This window comes from Prionailurus bengalensis, chromosome B4, assembly GCF_016509475.1.
Source record: "Prionailurus bengalensis isolate Pbe53 chromosome B4, Fcat_Pben_1.1_paternal_pri, whole genome shotgun sequence".
NCBI classification, from domain to species: domain Eukaryota; kingdom Metazoa; phylum Chordata; class Mammalia; order Carnivora; family Felidae; genus Prionailurus; species Prionailurus bengalensis.
Genome location: NC_057358.1, coordinates 116,725,236 through 116,747,950, shown reverse-complemented (window position 1 = coordinate 116,747,950; position 22,715 = coordinate 116,725,236). Strand labels below are relative to the sequence as shown.

Below are 22,715 nucleotides of genomic sequence, written 5' to 3'. Positions count from 1 at the left end.
GCCGCGCGTCCCGTGTGGCCAGGGTCACCGCGTAGCCACCCTGAGCGGGGCTGGAGGGGCATGAGTTGGGAGGAGAAGAGGCGAAATAGGAAGACTTTGGGGGGGTGCGGAGGGGGAGATGTGCTCTGACCCGCGTTGGGGAGCGCTATGTAGATGTGATCATGAATAGGGATGCGCGCTGGGCGCTCTGCAGAGCTGGTACTGTCGAAATAAAACCGCATCCTAACCCCTGGCTCTGATTGCTGCCAGGTGATGCTCGAAATCCCCTGGGAGGCTTTGGAAGGGCATTTTCTAGCCGTCCGTTTATGAGGAATGGCTTGCTTTCCTTCCATCGATCGGTCCCAGCGTTGCCAGCACCTGCTGCCACTTAGAGACACTTAGGATTTTTGAATACCAGCTTCCGCTGGCCTTCGGGGAAGGAATGCTAATGGGCTAAACTCATTTGGGGGCGTTAAGAAACGTGTTAGCATGAGAAGAAAAAAATGTTCAAGTTTAAGAGGTGGTAGGAGACCCTCGTACGCCCGTTCCCAATAAAAAAGAAAGTGAAACGTAGTGATTGTTTCAACTGCAAGTTTGAGCTGTTGTACATTCTGCATGTAACCGGATAATTTCTTGCAGTTTTAATTTTGGAAGTAGACAATTTAGCAAGTCTTAGGAGAGTCGCTTTGTCCTTAAGCCCTCCTGATTTCCCCCACTTTTAAACTCTAATGGTCCTATCTTGCAAGTAACGGGATTGTGAAATTAGCATGGAAATAGGACCTTCAGACCCTGCACTTGAATTCCTTATTATCTGTGAAGTAGCCTGTGCGGGGCGGGGTGTGGGGGTGTGGGGGAGTAGGGGGTGGTAACATAGGGCCTGGAATTCCATTTTGAGTTGTCTTTAAAATCAGTATTCAGTATAAACAATGAAAAAAAAATAGCTGTTCACTGTGGTCAAATTCAGAAAGCCAAACATGAGTTAAGCACATGTTTATAGAATATTTCATCATCTCAGTGAGATTCAGTATTCAGTTGTCTTGAAAGAGAGGAAAACTTTGTATTCTTGGAGCCCTAATCTTTTTATCCTTAATTTACCATCTCGGGATTTGAAAGAGATTTTTATTTTTATTTAATTTCCAACCCCTACCTCCACACAGAGATTTTGAAAGAGATGTTAAACATTTTGTCTTGTTTACCTTTTCTCCACCTGCTCCGATTTCTCTAGCTTTTTGTGTACTAGCTGTTCATTTTGCAAAGGATGGCAGATTTTTCATTCTAGGAATTTTCATGTAATCTATCTATATTGAAATTTAGAGATATTCTAATATTGAACAAAGTTGAGCGCATACCGTGTAGAAAGTTGAAATGTTTTGGCTGTTTTCATTGTACATTCACCTTGTTTTTCTTCCAGAATATTAATTATCCCAGACTTTTTAGCTTAAAAACATTTAAGTGATAAGTGAATCTGTGTTGAGTATACTATACAATGATACACTTTTTGGAATATTTAAATTGGAAAATCTGTTGAAGATTTGGGTTAAATATTTGAAATATATTGTTTCTACCTGTCTTTACCCACCCCCCCCCATCTTTTCACAGATTTTTCTTTCTGTACTACAGAAATTTATCATATATACCCTCTACCAAAATTTTCCTCTACATGCTTAAATCTTACTGAGTATTATAGCATTGGTGGTACGTAAGAGGATTTTCTGCTCATTGGGTTGTTTGAGGGCAGAGTCTGATTGTATTTTGTTTGTATCCCCAGCACCTGACTATCTGCTTATCATGGAGGGAAAATCCCTGTAAGTGTCGACTTGTGGTTTTGAATGGTGCAGAGATACAGAGAAAGGCAACGTCTTGGCTTCTTATAGGCAGAAAAAGGGTGCTTTGAAGTGTTTCTCCTTCCTGTAATGTTAGGCAGAACAAACATGGTTGCCGGATTCTAATGGAGTTGTCTGGTTGAGGGAGATTAGACAGAGACTGGGGCCAGGCTTAGGAGACTAATCAAGGTAGGAAATGTGTGCCCATCATTTTCTGGATTCAGTAATGGACAGTTTTGCCATTAGGCCTAATCGAAATAGGAAGTGACAGGTCACTAAAATATAGGAGGATTCTATAATACTGGCTTTCTGGCAAAAATTAAGATTATTGAAGTACATTGGTTTTTCACAGCGCTTTCAGAGACCATAAAACTTTACTTTCAGTGGAGTTTTACATACCATGGGAAAAGCTTATTTATAGTCCAAGAATATATTTGTTAGGCCAAATTATAGATGTGCTAGAATGATAGAGTCTAAGCATTTTACACAAAGTATTTGAACTCAATTTTCTAGACCCATAATAGAATGCTTAATTTTTTTTTTTTTTTTTTTTTGAGAGGTGGGGTGGGGAAATGGGCAGAGGGAGAAAGTGAGATAATCTTAAGCAGGCTCCATGCTCAGCACAGAGCCTGACATGGGGCTCAGTCCTGCGACTCTGGGATCATGCCCTGAGCCAAAATCAAGAGTTGGGTGCTCAACTGAGCCACCCAGGTGCCCCACTCAATCTTTTTGTGAACATTTCTCCCATTGTTATGAAGTTAGCTGCAGTATGTTGATATATAAGTGTGGTGATGTGACACTAATGATAAGTATTTTGGAACAAAATTGCCCATGAATGAAATACCTGTAAGTAGTGATGGGTAAGGAAATCAAATAAACCTGGTGGCAGAACTTAATTTCCAGTTCTTTTTCTTAGAACATCAACTCGATTCAGTCTCTGTGCTTCTGGGGAGGCAATGTTAGAGATGTGAAGAAGGCCCAGGGAAAAAGAGTATCCTTTTTTGTTTAATGAAGAGTTTCAAGCGAGATCAGGGTAATTATAGATTCTAGATTTCTAGAGGAAGGAAGAATAACTAGGGCCTTTCTAGGGATAAAGGAAAGGAAATACATCATGATTGATAAGAGGTGCCAAAGCACTTAAGAGGCATGATAGCATACCTAAGAGGGAGTAGGGAGAGTTTGAGAGGCCATTTTGTTAATTCATTCAATCATTTGTTCATTCAAATTTTTGAACCCCTTTGTACCAGGCACTATGCTTGACCCTTGGCATTTTGCAAACATCTCCTAAGAGCACAGGTTACTATGGTAGTTCCATGGAAATTTGGAACCTGCTTATAAGGAGTGGGGTAGGATTTGCCCTAATTACTATGCATAAAGGTTATTTTCATTCTTATCCAAATGAACGCAAAGATTGGTGTGGTTAGTAATTCCTAAGGCCAACTTCCTATTGAAATTGCCATTTCCTCCTATCTTTTATTATGGAAAATAACAAATCTTCCTACTTTTAATAGCTTTTAGAGGATCTGTTTAGGTTATTTGGTACTGTTAAAAGAAAATTAAATTTTGTTATAAAAATTATCTTTATTAAAATAAAGATTCAGCATATGTTGAATCTTTAATATCTATCCCTCTAGGAATTCTCAAATGAGACAAAGGTGATTACTGTGATGCAATTTTATTTAAATATTCTTTATGCCCAGTGTTATGTATGTATATAAGTATTTATATAAAATGTGCACACCCATTGCCTTTGAAACAGTAGTAAATACCCCAGTTACAAAAATTTTTTATTCACAATATGGTCATTTGTATATAAAAACATTTTAATAAAAGATATGTGAAAAGTGGCTGGTCATAGATGAGAATAGAAAAGTATGTATTGTGCCACAATTTGAAGGCAATTTGAAGGCACTTACAGGCCATGGTAAAGAGTTTAGACTGATCTTGTGGTCTTTCAAAACTTTTAAACAAATTGTCAATGATTGCAAAGCTGTTCTATGAGACACACTAGAAATGATGTAAAATGCAAATGTTTTATGCTCTGAAAAGGGAGAAGCTTTTTTTGAGGGGGAGGGGGAAGAGCGCAAGTGGGGGAGAGGCAGGAGCGCAAGTGGGGGAGAGGCAGAGAGAGGGGGACAGAGGATCCTAAGTGAGCTCACACTGACAGGCTGACAGCCGCAAGCCCAATGTGGGGCTTGAATTCACGAACCTGCAAGATCGTGACCTCGGCTGAAGTCGGAGGCTCAACCGACTGAGCCACCCAGGTGCCCTGGGAGAAGTTTAATAGAGCATAATGATACTATTTTAGTGTCTGTTCAGATTTTTAAATATAGATTTTCTTTTAGGAGTGTATATTAGCCAGTTCCCTCGTTCTGTGTCACTTTTTTTTTAAGCTTTTTTTTTTTTAAGTTTATTTATTTTTGAGAGAGAGACCAAGTGCAAGTGGGGGGAAGAGCAGAGAGAGAGAGGGAGATACAGAATCTGAAGCAGGGTCCAGGCTCTGAGCTGTCCCCACAGAGCCCAATGCAGGACTCAAACTCATGAGCTGCAAGATCATGACCTGAGCTAAAGTCAGACACTTACTTAACCAACTGAGCCACCCAGGAGCTCCCTGTGTCACTTTTTAAAATAGTAATTTAGTTTGGCTATTTTTGTGTGTTTATTTTTCATGGTAACTTCCTGTTTTTTCATGAAAACATTTTTTAAAGCAAAGAATATGAAAACTGTGCTGCTAATTGCACTGGTGAGAAGATCAAGATTACTTTTATGTGAATGATCTTTAGTACCTGTCCTCCTCTAGGAACTTCCAAAGTTTATACTGTCATTGTACCTTTCCATATTTTCTTTCTAAGTGTTTTAAGATAAAATAGGTGGAATGGGGTGGTCAGCTGAAAAGACCATTTTGTTGAAGGTAACGAATTTATAGAGGAATGTTAATTTTTGAAGTAAAAAAATTAGCTATCCTTCTAAGTTTTCAGTGATTTTTGTAGTTCTTTGTAATATTTGTATTTGGAGCACAAATATTTATTTAAAGGGTCACTGCATATCATACCAAAATTTAACCTTTTTGTTTAACTTTTTTGTTTATTTTAAATTTTTTTAAAGATTTTATTTGTAAGTAATCTCTACACCCAACATGGGGCTCAAATTTAGAACCCCAAGATGAAAAGTCACATGCTCTACCAACTGAGCCAGCCAGGTGCCCCTGTTTATTTTTTTATTTTTATTCTTTTAAGGATTTTATTTTCAAGTAATCTCTACACCCAATGTGGGGCTTGAATTCACAATCCTGAGATCAAGAGTCGCATGCTCTACTGACTGAGCCTGCTAGGTGCCTCTGGTTGTTGTGGTTTGTTTGTTTGTTTGTTTGTTTGTTTGTTTGTAAGTTTTTATTTTGAGAGAGAGAGAGCATGAGGGGGGGAGGGAGAGAAAGAGAGAGAGAGAGAGAGGAAGGAAGGAAGGAAAGAAAGGAAGAAAGAAAAGAAAAAAGGGAAGGAAGGAAGGAAGGGAGAGAGGGAGGAAGGAAGGGAGGGAGGGAGGGAGGAAGGAAGGAAGGAAGGAAGGAAGGAAGGAAGGAAGGAAGGAAGAAAGAAAGAAAAGGAAAGGAAGGGAGGGAGAACCCCAAGCAGGCTCCTCACTGCCAGCGCAGAGTCCAATGTGGTGCTCAAACTCACAAAACTGTGAGGTCATAACCTGAGCCAATCAGACACTTAACCAACTGAGCCACCCAGGCACCCCACCTAGTTTTTGTGTGTGTGTGTTTGTTTTGTTTTGTTTTTTAATAAATTCTACTCCCAACATGGGGCTCCAGCTCACGGAATCCAGATCAAGAGTCACATGCTGTATCAAGAGTTGCTTGATGTACCAACTGAGCCAGCCAGGCACCTAAAATAATTAGGGTTAGGGAAGTATATCTCAGTTTACTTTTGTATAAAGTCTATTTGGGGTGTCTGAAAGCACATAAAATGGTACTAGACACGTGGTAGGCTGGAAGTATATCTCAGTTTACTTTTGTATAAAGTCTATTTGGGGTGTCTGAAAGCACATAAAATGGTACTAGACATGTGGTAGGCTGTGGTTAAGGATGGAGAAATAGGATAATGATATCACAAAATATCAGGAAACTGTTCCTTAACTGACCTTGAGGGAAAAATAGCCACTTGGTTGAGGGTGGGGGGGCAGTTTGGGTCACTAGTAATCAGTGACCTCCTATTCTTTCTTTTTGTCTTTCTAAGTATAATTGGCTTCCTATTCTTAACCACTTATTCAAATGTCATAAAGAGAACTGAAGCAAGACCTGCATTCAATACTAGTTGTTTGTGCCAAGAATTTGGTAGCCTAAAACAACATGGCTATCAAACCTATAGGATTTTTTTTTTTAAGTAAGATGGCTTTTTTTTTTTTTTTTTTTTTTTTTTTTTAACTAAGACGCTAAAAAAATGTTTGACATATAGTCCCTCCCTGGCCATAAGGAACCTATCCAACAGTTCAATGGCAGTAAGGATGTATATACAAACAAAGGATTCACATTTGGCACAACCCAAGTCCTTTAGGGAGTTAGAGATTTTTTTAAATTTGCTAATTTATTAATTGATTTTAATCTCTATACCCAACATGGGGCTCAAACTCTTGACCCTGAGATCATGAATCACATGATCTACCAACTGAGCCAGCCTGGTGCCCCAGAAATCCTCTGTTTTATTGAACTATGGGGAACAGAGGATTCTAATAGTTAAAGGCTCAAAGGAAACTTGGAAGATTAGTTTGGCAGGATAGTACTGTGGAGGAGAATGAGAGTCTGGAGGATGGGAAACCAGTTTGGAGGTTACTGCTGTACCTCAGGAATGATACAGTAAAGTCCATAATAAGAATGATAGCTCTGCAAATGAAAAGGAATAAAGACTTGGGGAGTGATAACCTTTTATACATAGGTGATAAGAATGTTTGAGTAAAAAGGATGGGAGGGAGGAGTAAAACCAAAGACAAAACAAAACAAAATAGCCTGGGTACTTAAATAATACTACTCTATCTTTAATAAGAGAATATTAGGGGGGTCTGGGTGGCTCAGTTGGTTGGGCGGCCAACTTCAGTTCAGGTCATGGTCTTGTAGTTCATGAGTTTGAGCCCCTCATTGGGTTTACTGCACAGAACCCCCTTTGGATCTTCTGTCCCCTTCTGTTTCTGCTCCTCCCCTGCTCACGTACGCTCCCTCAAAAATAAAACATTTAAAAATATTTTTAAAAAATACGAGAATATTGGAAGAGAAACTAACTCTGTGACAGCAAGATGTACAGGTAAGCTGAGTTTGCAGTGTGCCTGAGACTGGTTCAGAAAAGTTCTGGTGGTCAGCTACCTACATCTGTCATTGAACTTCTGCCAATAGGATGAGCCATTGAAATAGATGTCAGAAGGGTATTACTACATGCTGAAAGCCTGGATTGTATGTTGCAAAGGGCTATATCATTTGAGTAAATGAAAATTAATTTCAGAGAGTCTTCACTGGGTGGTAAGTATAAGCAGTTTTGTGCTGTTGAACTGTTACAAGTTAAATAGTTTACCCATGTATTTGATACTTGTGTGTGATGTAAATTTTTAACTAAAAATACCATATTTAATAAGATCTTATGTTTTCTTTCTCTTCTAGTCATTTTAGTTTTCTATTTTATAATTGCTTTTGTTATATGTTAACTCTGTATAAAATAATTAGCTTTCAATAAGCCAAATACAATTATTAAACTGTAGAGATTTGCTATATAATAGCAGTAGCAGGGAATTTTAAAAATAAAAATGTTCATCAGTTATATGCCATGGAAAGTTTAAATAGCTTGAATGGTTTTCTTTGAACCAATTAAAAATTTCATTGTCTTTAATCAGTGAAGAATAACAAAGCTTTCAGAATATTATAAATCCATCTGTCTTTTCAAATAAAGGTAGCATACTTGGTTAAAAAAACATTTCATAGATATTAATTGGAACTTTAAGTATGAAACATTTTTTAAATGTGTGAGAAAATGATAGTATGGATTATTTTAATCCTTGTATATAGATTCCATTCAGAACATCTTGACTAATTGTGTGTTGCTATTATATAAGGTAATATTTTATCAGATTCTACATGGAGTATGCAAAAATATTTTGTTTTCTCTCTTTTGGTTTTTAAGATTTATTTTTGGGGCGCCTGGGTGGCTCAGTCAGTTAAGCCTCTGACTTCGGCTGAGGTCATGATCTCGTGGTTTACTGGTTCGAGTCACGTCGAGCTCTGTGGTGACAGCTCAGAGCCTGGAGCCTGCTTCGGATTCTGTGTCTCCCTCTCTCTCTGCCCCTCTCCCCTCACGCTCTGTCTCTCTCTCCTTCAAAAATAAATAAACATGAAAAAACATTATAAAAGATTTTATTTTTAAGTAATCTCCACACCCAGTGTAGGGCTTGAACTCACAACCCTGAGATCAAGCAAGAGTCTCTGGTTCTATCAACTGAGGCAGCCAGGTGCTCCTGGTTTCACTTCTTTAGATTTTTTTTAAAAAGATTTTATCTTTGAGAGCTCCCCTTTTAAAAAGTAAATACTCCTGGGAGAGGTTAGACCTTAGTTTTCAGCTAATACCTTCATTTTCAGTTAGCACCTTAGTTGGGCTCAGTATAGATTTGGCTGAGAAGAATGAATCCCTGGCTAAAAGTGATAAAACTAGAAGAAAATTAGCCTATATAATGGCAGTAGCAGTGGCAGTAGTCATAGTAGTATTGTCAACTAAGATACTGAGAGCCACATAATTAAGTGCCAGGGTTTATTCTAAGTGCTTTATGGATATAAATTTCTCCGATTCCCTCAACAACCTTATTGGTGTTCTTACCACCGTTTCTTAAAGATAAGAAAACTGAGGTAAGTAGAGTATAAATAATTTGTCTAGGTCACTTGGTAAATATAGCTAAGTGTTAAACTCAGTCATTTGTATTCTAGAGTGTCCTTTCTAACCATTTTGTTGTGATACCTCTCCACTGCTATATTGCCTCTCAGAGAGATGGCATCTGATCAGCATTTCACTTTTTTCAGGGTTTTTCATTGAATGGAATCACAATGTTCAATTTTAGGCCACTTCCTGTTGAAGGGCCGTGAGAACCTTGCCATCATCATGTAAATAGATTTTTTAGTAACAATTAGGAATGTATTTGCAGAACAGAGAAGAGATTAAAGAGGCTCGTGTATAATTTAGCTACATATGTGCTAAATTATATACTAGTATGCATATTTAAAATTTATTGTATAAGTAACATGCTTATTTAGATATTTGAAAATATGGATAACCCCAAAATAAACTATATTATACATTCTTTCTAGAAGTTTCTTTTCTTTTGAGTCTTCTTTTCTGAATGTTATGCAAGGTGTAACTCATACCACCTCTAAAATTTTAGAATGAAATAATTTCCCTTGAGTGTAAATAAGCAGCATTTCCATCTTCATCTCAAGAAGTTGAACTAATAATTATTGTCTGACTTGCCAGAAAGGAATGTTTAAATTGTCTCTGTATTCTTTATATGATCCTTTTTATTTTATTTTTTATATAATCTTTTTAAAACAAAAGTAGAGGGGGCCTGAGTGGCTCAGTTGGATGAGCATTCGATTCTTGATTTGGGGCTCAGAATTGACCCCTGCACTGAGTGTGGAACCTGCTTAAGTTTCTCTCTCTCCCCCTCTGCTTCCCTCCCCAGCTCACATGTGCTCTCTCTCTCTTAAAAAAAAAAAACAACAACAACAACAAAAAACACATTAAAGTAGATAGAAGAGAACCCAAGATTTTTCTCTTAATCTCCATATTGAACCAGTTCTTTAAGCCAAAGTTTGTTTGACGCTAATCTACCTCTGCTCCCATCTTTCCTTCAACACTTCTGCAGCTTTAATTTCCTTATATCTGGATTAATAATCTCTTTTAATCATTCATCCTTCCTCTGGGTCTGCATTTCAGATCCATCTGTGACCTATATATCTGATAATGTCATTCTTCTCTACAGAGTTTTTCAGTGACTTATTGCCCATAGTTCCTGGAAGCAGGCTTGGGGATGATTAGGGCAGGGAATTTTCTGGGTCTTAGGTACCCATGAATGGATCTAAAAGGGAAGTTGGGATTTGTGCAGGCTCCAGGTGACCACCTCCCCCTGACTCTGCAGACTCCACATAATGGGAGAGGGTTAGGGCAGGGACCCCCTTAAGTGTCAGGTCTGGGCCCTAGTGGTCTAGGTTTATAGGAAGAGCATGCTGTTGCTGTGTAAACTTTTGCTGGCAACAAGGATCAAAGCTGGGAGACCATTTAGGAGCCTTATTGCAGTAATCCAGGTGAGACTTGATTGTGACTTGGACCAGAGTGAGAGCAGTAGAGGTAACAAATAGTCGGGTTCTCGATATATTTTTAAGATAGAGCCAACCATTTTTTCCTGAAGGATTGGTGTAGGGAGAGAGAAAAAGGAGTCAAGGATGAGATATTTAGCTTCAGTACGTGGAAGGATTTAGGATAATGGAGCATATTAATCTTTGATGTCTTAATTTTGCCGTTAGCAACTACTGTTGAATGCTAGGAGTTCTAATAAAATACTATATTTGAACAGATTCTGGACCTCAGGAAATTTTGAAGGAAGAGAAATAAACTTGAAATATGAGCCTGAAGGGGTGTCTGGGTGGTTCAGACGGTTAAGTGTCCAACTTTTGATTTTGGCTTAGGTCATGGTCTCACAATTTATGAGTTCGAGCCCTGCATTAGGCTCTGCACTGACAGTGTGGAGCCTGCTTGGGATTCTCCCTCTCTCTCTGCCCCTATCCCACTTGTGCTTGTTTACTTATTTATAAATAAATAAACTTCAAAAATTTTAAGAAAAAATGTGTGCCTGAAATGTGTACACGTGTGAGTGTTGGGACTGGTCAGCCTTAAGTCCATATTCACGATTCACCCTACATTTGAAAGTTAAGAAATGAAGGGGGAGAGGCTCTCTGATTGCTAGGAGATTTTACAAAAAAAAAAAAAAATTGGTGAGAAGGAACCAAAAATCAACTTCACCTTTGCAGCTTTCTTAGATGCCTGGAGGTGGCACCTAAGTACCATTGAAATTCATATTGCTGTCCTAAAAAAAATGTATTTTTTATTTATCTTTTCAAATTTATATTTAAATCCTAGTTAGTTAACACAGTGTAATATTGTTTTCAGGAGTAGGATTTAGTGATTCATCACTTACATATAACACCCAGTGCTCAACACAAGTGCCCTCCTTAATCTCCATCACCCATTTAGCCCATTACCCACCCATGTCCCCTCCAGCAACCCTCAGTTTGTTGTCTGTAATTTAGAGAATCTCTTACCATCTGCTTCCCTCTCTTTTTTTTCCCCCTTCTCCTATATTCATCTGTTTTGTTTATTAAATTCCACATACAAGTGAAATCCTATGGTATTTGTCTTTCACTGACTGACTTCTTTCACTGAGCATAGTACAGTCTAGCTATATCTATGCTATTGCAAATTCCAAGATTTCATTCTTTTTTTTTTTAAGAGAGAGAGAGAGAGCAAGCACACGCACACACACACAAATGGGGATGAGGTAGAGAGTATCTTAAGCAGGCTCCACGCTCAGCTCAGAGCCCAACTCAGGGCTCCATCTCACATGAGACCGTGAGATCATGACCTGAGCCAAAATCAAGGGTTGGACATTTGGGGTGCTTGGGTGGCTCAGTCAGTTAAGCATCTGACTCTTGAATTCAGCTCAGGTCATTATCTTACTCATGAGATTGAGCCCTGAGTCAGGCTCCAAGGGATCCTGTTTGGGATTCTCTCTCCCCCTCTCTCTCTGCCCCTGCCCTGCTGTGTTCTCTGTCTCTGTCTGTCTCTCTCAAAATAAATAAATAAACATTAAAAAAAAAAAGAGTTGGATTCTTAACCAGCTGAGCCACCCAGGTGCCTCAAGATCTCATTCTTTTTGATGGCTGAGTAATATTCCATTGTTACCTACACCCCACATCTTCATTATTCATTCATCAGTTGTTGGACATTTGGGCTCTTTCCACAATTTGGCTATTGTTGATAATGCTGCTATTAACATTGGAGTGCACATACCTCTTTGAACCACTATTTTTGTATCCTTTGTATTTACTAGGTAAATACCTAGTAATGCAATTGCTGGATCATAGGGTAGTTCTATATTTAACTTTTAAAAAAAATTTTTTTTTCAACGTTTATTTATTTATTTGGGACAGAGAGAGACAGAGCATGAACGGGGGAGGGGCAGAGAGAGAGGGAGACACAGAATCAGAAATAGGCTCCAGGCTCTGAGCCATCAGCCCAGAGCCTGACGCGGGGCTCGAACTCCCGGACCGCGAGATCGTGACCTGGCTGAAGTCGGACGCCTAGCCGACTGCGCCACCCAGGCGCCCCTATTTTTAACTTTTTGAAGAACCTCCATACTGTTTTCCAGAGTGGCTGAACCAATTTGCATTCCTGCCAACAGGGCGAGAAAGCTCCCCTTTCTCCACATTTTCACCAACATGTGTTGTTTCCTGTGTTGTTAATTTTAGCCATCCTGACAGGTGAGAGGTGGTACCTCATCGTGGTTTTGATTTGTATTTCCTTGATGGTGAGTGATGTTGAGCATCTTTTCACGTGTCAGTCATCTGGATGTTTTCTTTGGAAAAATCAATTCATGTCTTCTGCCCATTTCTTAACTGGATTGTTTGTTTTTGAAGGAGGTTGTTTGATAAGTTATTTATAGATTTTGGATAGTGTCCTTTTATCAGCTGCCCTAAAAGTTTGAAAGTATTGATCATACTACATAAAATGTTCTGAGTTCTGGAACTCAGAACTCCACTGCTTACGCCTGGAGCCTGACTCAGGCCATCCCATGACCCTGGGATCATTCAGCTGAAATCAAGAGTGGCTCAACCAACTGAGCCATGCAGGCACCCCTACTATCTTTATTTTTATTTATCTATTTTTAAGATTTTACTTTTAAGTAATCTCTATACCCAATGTGGGGTCCAAACTCACAATCCTGAGATCAAGAAAGAGTTGCACACTAAAGCAACTAAGTCAGCCAAATGCCTCTATTTTTAGATCCTGTAGCAGAACTTTTCCTGACTCTTAACTCATAAAGGAACATGTTTCTGGGTCAAAACCACATAGGTTTTGTTTGTTTTGTTTTATTATGTTGGGATGGGGTTTTGTTTTTGTTTTTGTAATAAGCTTATAATTTCAGATAGTGCATAGGCCCACCAGAATGTAAACATTTATTATATTGCCATCCACTTCATATTTTTCTTTTTCTCTTTGCTTATGTATCCTTGTACATTCCTAAGAGGCTATTCAAACACAAAAGCATGTCTCTGTCTTTCTCCCTCCCTAAGGTAAACTGTCAAGTCTGTCAAATTCAAAGTATGTTACAGAGCCATGAATTAAAGGTCATTATTGATTTACTAGTGGAAAGCTAAATTTAAAATGGTAATTAAGTAAATATCGATGTGATTTATTTGAATAAATAGAATATAATAGAATGTTAAGATTTGTTCATCTTAGGGGCACCTGGGTGGCTCAGTCAGTTAAACATCTGATTTAATCTCAGCTCAGGTCTCAATCTCAGAGTTCAAGCCCCATGTTGGGCTCTACAACTGGGCGTAGAGCCTACTTAAAATACATATTTTTTCACTGTAGCTACCATTATAGCTACCATTTATTGGGGGTTTACTGTGTGTTAAATATTTCATATTTTTTCAGTTTTTCATTGAAGTTGGTATGACTTTTCCCTGTTTTACAGAAATTTAGAGAAGTTAAAATATTTGCTCAAATCAGACATATAACAGTATGTTGCAGAGGTAGAATTCATATCTCTAAGTGTTTGTTTCAGAACTCATGCTGTTAACTATGATTATGCTTTAGTAACAATTTGGATAGGGGTCTCAGAATGTAGACATTACTGAGATATATTTGAGTCTTGCCGACCCTAATTTTTAAGAAAAGGAATGTAGTTCTTTAAACTGCCCTCAACTATTGGGTGAAAGGATGGATCTTATTCTAGTTCATTGAAAAGAGGGCACTACCCCCTTTCTACCAGTAGATGGTGGCAGAAAATTAAAAACAGTTTTTAAAGGGAACCTGTTGGAGAAAGTTAAGTGTGTATTTTTTTAGAGCAAGGCAGATGAGAGATTAGAGAGCTTCGGAACAAAAGAAAAGTAAGAACTGCCTATGGTGTTATGACAGGCAGCCCACAAATTGGGAGCAAAGGAAGCAAATTTATAAAAATTTTTCTTGGGAAAATACCTTATAAAAAAGAAAAATATTGGCTTTTATTAAAAATTGATATTGTTCTGCTTAGTTTTCAGATGTTTCAAGTATCGTGAACAGAGACTTGTTTGGATTATGTGTTTCTCAGCTAGACTGAATAAATGTTAACAATGGATAAGTGCAAACACATTGGGCAGTTGCGGCTTGCTCAAGACCATTCCATCCTCAACCCTCAGAAATGGCATTGTGTGGACTGCAATACAACTGAGTCGATTTGGGCTTGCCTTAGCTGTTCTCATGTTGCCTGTGGAAGATATATTGAAGAACATGCAGTCAGGCACTTTCAAGATAGCAGTCATCCTGTTGCCTTGGAGGTGAATGAGATGTATGTTTTTTTGTTACCTTTGTGATGATTATGTTCTTAATGATAATGCTACTGGAGACCTGAAGTTACTACGAAGTACCTTAAGTGCAATCAAAAGTCAAAATTATCAGTGCACGACTCGTAGTGGAAGGGTTTTGCAGTCTGTGGGTACAAGTGATGATACTTATTACTTACACGATAGCACCCAATCTCTGCTTCAAAATGAAGATCAAATGTATACTGCTCTTTGGCATAGAAGAAGAATATTAATGGGTAAAATCTTTCGAACTTGGTTTGAACAATCACCCATTGGAAGAAAAAGACAAGAGGAACAATTTCAGGAAAAAATAGCAAAAAGAGAAGTGAAGAAAAGACGACAAGAATTAGAGTATCAAGTTAAAACAGAATTGGAAAGTATACATCCAAGAAAGAGTTTACGTTTGCAAGGTCTAGCTCAGTCTACCACAGTAGAAATAGTTCCTGTTCAAGTACCACTGCAAACCCCAGCATCACCAGCAAAAGATAAAGTAGTACCTACCTCAGAAGATGTGAGATTAAAAAAAGCCAATGACTCCTCAGGTAAACAAAGGCCAATAGTAACTCCTGGTGTAACTGGATTGAGAAATTTGGGAAATACTTGCTATATGAATTCTGTTCTTCAAGTGTTGAGTCATTTACTTATTTTTCGGCAATGTTTTTTAAAACTTGATCTGAACCGATGGCTGGCAGTGACAGCTAGTGATAAGACAAGATCACCTTATAAGCATCCACCAGTCACAGATACAGTATATCAAATGAATGAATGCCAAGAAAAAGATACAGGCTGTGTTCCCTCCAGACATCCAAGTTTATCATTAGGACTAAGTGGTGGAGCATCAAAGAGTAGAAAGATGGAACTTATTCAGCCAAAGGAACCAAGTTCACAATACATTTCTCTCTGTCATGAATTGCATACTTTGTTCCAAGTCATGTGGTCTGGAAAGTGGGCCTTAGTCTCACCATTTGCTATGCTACACTCCGTGTGGAGACTAATTCCAGCTTTTCGTGGTTATGCCCAACAGGATGCTCAGGAATTTCTCTGTGAACTTTTGGATAAAATACAACATGAACTAGAGACAACTGGTACTAGGTTACCAGCTCTTATCCCCACTTCTCAAAGGAAACTTATCAAACAGGTTCTGAATGTTGTGAATAATATTTTTCATGGACAACTACTTAGTCAGGTATGGATTTGTTTTTAATCTTACTTTCATCTTGGGGAATTCATAAAACGAAGCCTAAAAAAATGTGTATTCTCTGTTTATCTAGTGTGTTAGAGAGGACTGTTTTCAGGTCAAAATAGATTGCTTTTACAAATATGTGCCAAGAAGTCAGCTTATTCATTTACAGTGTTTCATTTATGTGTTTCCTTCATGAATCACTGGAAGTAGTTTTTCATCTATGGTATCAAAGCTTTTGGGGCATCTGGCTGGCTCACTTGGTTAAGCGTCCGACTCTTGATTTCAGCTCAGGTCATGATCACCCAGTTCCTGAGTCCGAGCCCTGTGCAGGGCTCTGCACTGACAGTGTGGAACCTGCTTGGGATTCTCTGTCTGCCCCCCTCTCTCTGCTCCTCGCCCACTCTTTTGCGCATGCACACGCACACGCTTTCTCTTTCAAAAATAATAAACATTTTTTAAAAAGCCTTTTTTGTGGGAAGAGGGAATCAGGAAACAAAGCTTCTTAGGTTGATAATATTAAATTCATTTTCTGAGAGATTGAGAAGAGAGGGTTTAATGCCTTAGGGAACAGATTTGAAGATGCTACGGTACTGGGAATGGATTTGGTACACACTTGAATAATTTTAGGAACCAAGAGGTAGCCCTGGAAGACTTTCTATAAAATCCACGAGGGCAAGGTCTGAAAGCTTTAATAAGTAGGTAGGGAAATTTTAAGTAAGTGTGATTTCATTGAAAATAATCCTAAATGATTTTCCTTTATTTTAATTACTGCTGTAAAAGTTTCCCTTGTTGTGAAAAGGAATCACAAAACCAGGATCTTTAATCCAATTAATAACTCTAATGAGTGGACTTGTTGGTAAACTATTACTAGACATAAGGTTCTCTACTTTTCCATAGCATAGATCTTAAAAATTTTTTTGTTTTAGGCAATTGGCTGTTAGGTCATTTCCTTCCTCTTGCACACCTGCCTCTGTTCCTCATTTCAACTTTCACAGTAATGATACCACCTTTTGTTTTTATAACATTAGCATACTTTGCTAGAATGTAGCTTAAATATTAAAAAAAAAATTTTTTTTTGAAGCTTGGGGCACCTGGGTGGCTCAGTCAGTTGAGTGTCTGACTTGATTTTGGCCCAGGTCATGATCCCAGCGTCATTGGATGGAGCCACGTGTCAGGCTCTGCACTGACAGCATGGAGCCTGCTTGGGGTTCTCTCTCCCTCTCCACCTCTCATTTTTCTAATGATTTCCTTAAGACAGAACCCTAGAAGTAGCATTACTTTGTCAAAAGGTAGGTCTTTCAATACTTGAGTACAAATTCCTTTCCAGAAAGAATTTTATATTTTATATTTTGAATAGTGCAAGAGTGCCTGTGTGTTTATTTTTTCTTTTATGGATGATTTGAAATTAATAAAAATTTTTATGCCAGCTTTTTGCTCTCTTCCTTTAGACATGTAATAAACTCTTAGGAATATGGTTATCTCAGGAGATTCAGATGCTTGGTTCCTTTAATAAACTGTTCTCAAAAGGTTAAAACCTGGCCCAAATGAGTCCCCAGACAAACACCAAGAGTGTTCTTTTCTTTGTGTCAATTTGTTAAATCTAAAATCTACATGAGACCTGGCTTCTTTATTTTGTTGCCTGTTCCAGGAATGTAACTTTATGAAAGAGTTTAGTAATCTATCATGTGGGGATTGTTAGATTTGTAGTCTGTCTTCAACATTAAATCCTGCTGAGTGTTTCACTGAAGTTATAAGTCTTTCCCTTTCTAGTTGCTCTATTTCCTATGTCAGTTGTTAGAACTGCCCCGTATTCTTTGTAGTTCCTATATTTGGTGAAGATTTTGATGTAGTGATGTTTGTTTTAAGTGAGAGTATGATGACACCATTTACATTAAATGTATTGGCTTTTGAAATTATCAGTTGGTAGGGCTTCAAAATCTACACGTACTAATATACTATATATAAAAATATACAAATAGTATTTTATTTGTATCATGGTTAAGAGGTTATAGGGATTTGGAGAGAGAAAATTAGTGAAAGATGAGGAAGGAAAAAGGACAAAGAACAAGTTTAATAATCTAAACATATTAAATTAAATGCATATAAATCTCTCTCTCTCACACACACACATACCAAATTAAATGAGTCCACAGTTGTCTTTTTTTTTTTTTTTAAACCTACATTCAGATTTGACTAATGGCCTTGGAGTTTTTTAAATGCCTACTGGTTAAAGCCCACCAGTACATAATGGGTTTAATGACAGTCATTGAAAGGAAAAATTATAATAATAAAAAATCCCTGAAAATAATACAAAGCAAATTATTCAGAATTCTGATGGTGCATTTTCATAAGAAAAACTAATTTACTGACCTCTATAGTGAAAGGAGTAAGTGTTTTGACAGAAGGATTGTAATCTGAGGAACTAATATTTTTATTTTCAGGTTACATGTGTTGCATGTGACAACAAATCAAATACCATAGAACCTTTCTGGGACTTGTCATTGGAATTTCCAGAAAGATACCAATGCAGTGGAAAAGATATTACTTCCCAGCCATGTCTGGTTACTGAAATGTTGGCCAAATTCACAGAAACTGAAGCTTTAGAAGGAAAAATCTACGTATGTGACCAGTGTAACTGTAAGTAGAGACTATATATTCTCTTTGCTTTTCTAAGATTAGCAAAGAGAAACACAAATGAGAGGAAGCGTAAAAAATTCCTGAAGTAGTAGTTCTGGAAATAGAGTTTGGTAGTTCATCAAAAGAAATTGGGATAGATGTTTCTACTTTATAATTGGCATTTGTGAACTATGTGTTTGTTTTGCCTTCTGATGACATTAAAAGAATTTATCCTATAGTCAATTGTGGAGAGAAAGAATTCATAAAATAAGAAATTTAAACTTAATATGTGAGACAGAATAAAGTAGCAACGGGGAATAGTCAAAGGAAGGCATATTATTTAGTACTGAATGTAATGTTTGCTGAGTCTTTTAGCTACATATCAAAACACTGATCTATAGATAATATATGCGTATAAGTGTGTGTATGCATAGCTAGATAATAGGACATAATATATAGGGGGACTGCTGTATGGAAATTGGTTTCATGAAAACAAATATTTAGTCAAAAACCATCTACTGTCTCTTCTATATTAGTCATTGTTCTAATTGCTATGGATAGAAATAAAATACTTTTTAAGGTACTTACATTCCTAGTGGAAGAAACAGACAATTAAGATCTATTATGAGAAACTCTGTCATAGAGGTGAGCTCAGGAACCCAGCACTGGGGGATGAAACAGCCATTGCAGTTAAAGAGAAGCATCATCCTCCAGGGAAACTGTATATAAAACCATGACAGATCTGTTGTGTCTTTAGCTGGTGTCTATCTTTTCTAGCAATGTACATGTGGCATCTTAGTGTTTATACCATATATTTTCAAGTATTCTTTCTAATTTCCATGTCTGGAAAAAATGACTCTAGGGTTTTAGATACTAAACTTCTAAAGTAATATAAAAGAAATATTGGATGTTCCAGCATTGAAGAAATGTCACATCAATTGATGGTTTTCTTAGAATGGCTTATGCTGACATTTTCTGAGTGCTGTCTAATATGAACTGTTATAAATATATAACCCTAAGATTTATGAGGTTAGAACAAAATAAACCTTATCAAATTCAAATGGTGAAGTATTTTTTTTCTTGGACATAAATGTGAATGGTCCTAGATGCTTTCATCACCAAATCTGGGAATAGAAAGATACTATGAATGAATACAGAATATGATTTTATAATATGTTTGTGTGTGTGTGTGTGTTGGGCCTACCAAATAAAGGCCTAAAAGAGCTACTCTAATTTAATACATACAGGCAAGTGTTTAAAATTATAAGTCAGGGAGTTGACATCACTTATCTAGCTATACATGGGCCATATATTCAGGGAGACAATCCAAATGTAGGTCTAGGACATTCAGCAGCGCTGGATTCCTGGATGTCAGGAGCAGAGACTTGGAGGAAAGTCTTCTGGTGGCAAGTGGAGATGGCTTAGAGGATAGCCTCATAGGGGACTGGTTCCACCCCCTACAGGAGAAGCAGCTATTGCTGTGACGGGAGTCAGAGCTGCTGTATAAGTTGAAGGACAGCTCCTAGGCGTCCAGAGCAAACTTGGAGATAATGGCCCAGCCTGAAGCTGCAGGGTACAATTCATAGGTGAACCTCTAAGAGAAGCAGAGGAGACAACAGAAAGAATCTAAAATGCCACCTGTTTTAAGATTTGTACTAAAATAGCAAAAGCAAGACACCGAGGGAGTCCTCAGACACAGAGCTGGTAAAGGACTGCTGTGTCAGGAAGTGGGGAAGGGTGTTCTGAGCACTGGGATTCTGATTAAATTCAGTAAATGAACTGACCATGATAATTGTTTAAACGAAGAATTTGGGAAGTGTATATTAAAGTATGTTTAGGGAAAGTTTTCTTATTAATTGGCATAGCCAAATCCATTTTTAAATATTGTAGCACTATATCATTCTGTTGCCTTATTTGCAGGATTATATTAAATCATGTACTGAATTGTGTACATGTCTGTCTACCTTGACTAGCTCTTAAGTTGTGTGTATGCATGTTTGTACTTACAAGTTTTTTTTAGAGCAAGTATGTCCTTATCGCTAGCGCAGTACAATGCCTGTGACAGAGAAGATGTTTAATAATACATGTCTAAAATATTTACTCAGCATTTCTTTGTATCTTTAAATTTGATTCTCATTCTTTGGTCTTTGATATCACAGCAAAACGTAGAAGGTTTTCCTCAAAATCAGTTGTACTCACAGAAGCACGAAAACAGCTTATGGTTTGTCACCTACCTCAGGTTCTCAGACTACATCTCAAACGATTCAGGTTAGTAGTAGTGGTATTATAACTACATGCTTCATTTGTTTGTTTGTTTTAAAGATTTTTTATTTTTGAGTAATCTCTACATTCAACGTGGGGTTTGAACTTAACACCACCAAGATCAAGAGTCACATGATACACCAACTGAGCCAGCCAGGCTCCCCTCCAACTTTACACTTCTAATTTAATCATTCCTTGTGCTTATCATGCTTTAAAACTTAACACACGTAATGAATCAAATTTTAGTAGTATATACTGGGCTAGCAGATGACTTAATAACTTCTACCTACTTCTGCATTCACTTATTTATTTACTTACTTTTTAAATGTTTACTTATTTGAGAGTGTGTGTGCATGGGGCAGAGAGAGAGGAAGAGAGAGAATCCCAAGCAGAGCTCCAGGTGGGGCTAGATATCAGGAACCATGAGATCATAACTTGAGCCAAGATTGAGAGTCAGATGCTTGACTGACTGAGCCACCCAGGCACCCCTACTTCTGCTTTTTTTTAAAGACAAAAAAATCCTGTCATTATCTCTAGCCTTGACCAGTAAACACTACATTTAATAACTAAACTTCTGATTTGCTTCCCTTGTAGAATACATTGCTAATGAGTCGACCCCTCCCATTTTGGTCTGCTCAGTAATCTTATTCTCCATGTAAGTTTCTGCTTGTAGAGTTTAAAATATGCTCAGTGAGGGTATAAAAGTCTTTATAACTTAGAGGATTTGGCTCAATTGCTTCATTCGCAGAAAAATAAGTTCAACTAAGAGCAGTTAACAAAAACAAAAAAAAATTCTAGTGTTCAGAAATATGTTTAGTCAGGTGAATTAGTTCGCAAAACTGTTGGTTAAGCAAAGCATATGGTTTCATACTTTGTAATAACCATGTTAACCTTAAAGCTTATTCTTCTCTTAAATGACTTTATGTGCTAGGACTTGAAAACTACTAAGACCATGTTTTTCATACATATTGGGTTTTGCTTGTTTAAAGTTTTTTTTAATAATTGGGGCGCCTGGGTGGCTCAGTTGGTTAAGGGTCTGACGTTGGCTCAGGTGATGATCTCACGGTTTGTGAGTTTCAAGCCCCACATCGGGCTGTGTGCTGACAGCTCAGAGTCTGGAGCCTGCTGTCTCCCTCTCACTCTGCCCCTCCCCACCTCACACTCTGTCTCTCTCTCCTTCAAAAATAAATAAACATTAAAAAATGTAAAGTTTATTTAATAATTAAAATATTTATTTATTTTAACATTTATTTACTTATTTTTGAGACAGAGGCAGAGCATAAGCAGGGGAGGGGGAGGGAGAGAGAGAGAGAGAGAGATACAGAATCTGAAGCAGGCTCCCGGCTGCTCTGTTTGTTAGCACAGAGCCCGACGCAGGGCTCGAACTCACGAACTGCTAGACCATGACCCGAGCTGAAGTCAGACACTCAACCAACTGAGCCACCCAGGTACCCCAATAATATATTTTTTTAATTCAAACTTTACAGAAGGTAAAGTAAAAGCCCAAAATAAGTACCTCTTTCCTCTCAGTCCCACTTCCCAGAGATATTCACTGTTAACTCTAGTCAGTTATTTCAGTTACTTATTGAAGCTGTTAAAGGTACAGTCAGCAAATAACATGTGAGTGCTGGTTAATGCAAGATGTTGTTCTATATTCTTTGGGGAATATAAAGTAGGTTCCTTTTCTCAAGATTATAGTCAGGCATGCACAGAAATAGTGGTGAAATAGAAATACTAAGTATCACAAATTATATACAAATTGATTTATCAGAGACTTAGAAGAGGGAGTTAGCTGATGTTCCCAAAGCCTCTCTTATGGCATAGGGGTCTTTATATTATTCAGATCTCAGTTTATATGTCATCTCTTTAGAGCAGACTTCCCTGACCATCCTACTTAAAAGTAGCACCACTCAGGGAACCTGGGTGGCCCATTCAGTTAAGGGTTCGCGTTTGGCTCAGGTCATGATCCCTGGGTTGTGGGATCTAGCCCTGTGTCGGGCTCATGCTGAGCGTTTAACATTCTTTCTCCCTCTGCCCCTCACCCTTGCTCAAGCTCTTTTTTTTCTAAAAAAAAAAAAAAAAGTAGTACCACCCAACCCTCATTATCATATTACCCTATTTCTGCTTAAATGGCAGAACCCATCACCTGCAATTAGTAGTTTACTTATTTCTCTTCCTCTGCTAGTGGAACAGAAGCTCAGTAAGC

The 22,715-nt window shown here is 37.9% G+C and overlaps 1 protein-coding gene across 1 annotated transcript in view; it reads left to right on the top strand.

The window, feature by feature from the left end:
* Window positions 1-22,715, top strand: part of USP44 (ubiquitin specific peptidase 44) — a 53,090-nt gene that overhangs the window by 24,337 nt on the left and 6,038 nt on the right. Inside the window, 4 exon segments of the mRNA XM_043562170.1 lie at window positions 14,139-14,439; window positions 14,441-15,634; window positions 18,073-18,268; window positions 20,407-20,515. Of these exon segments, the coding sequence (XP_043418105.1) occupies window positions 14,209-14,439; window positions 14,441-15,634; window positions 18,073-18,268; window positions 20,407-20,515 (1,730 nt within the window). The 5' untranslated portion in view covers window positions 14,139-14,208.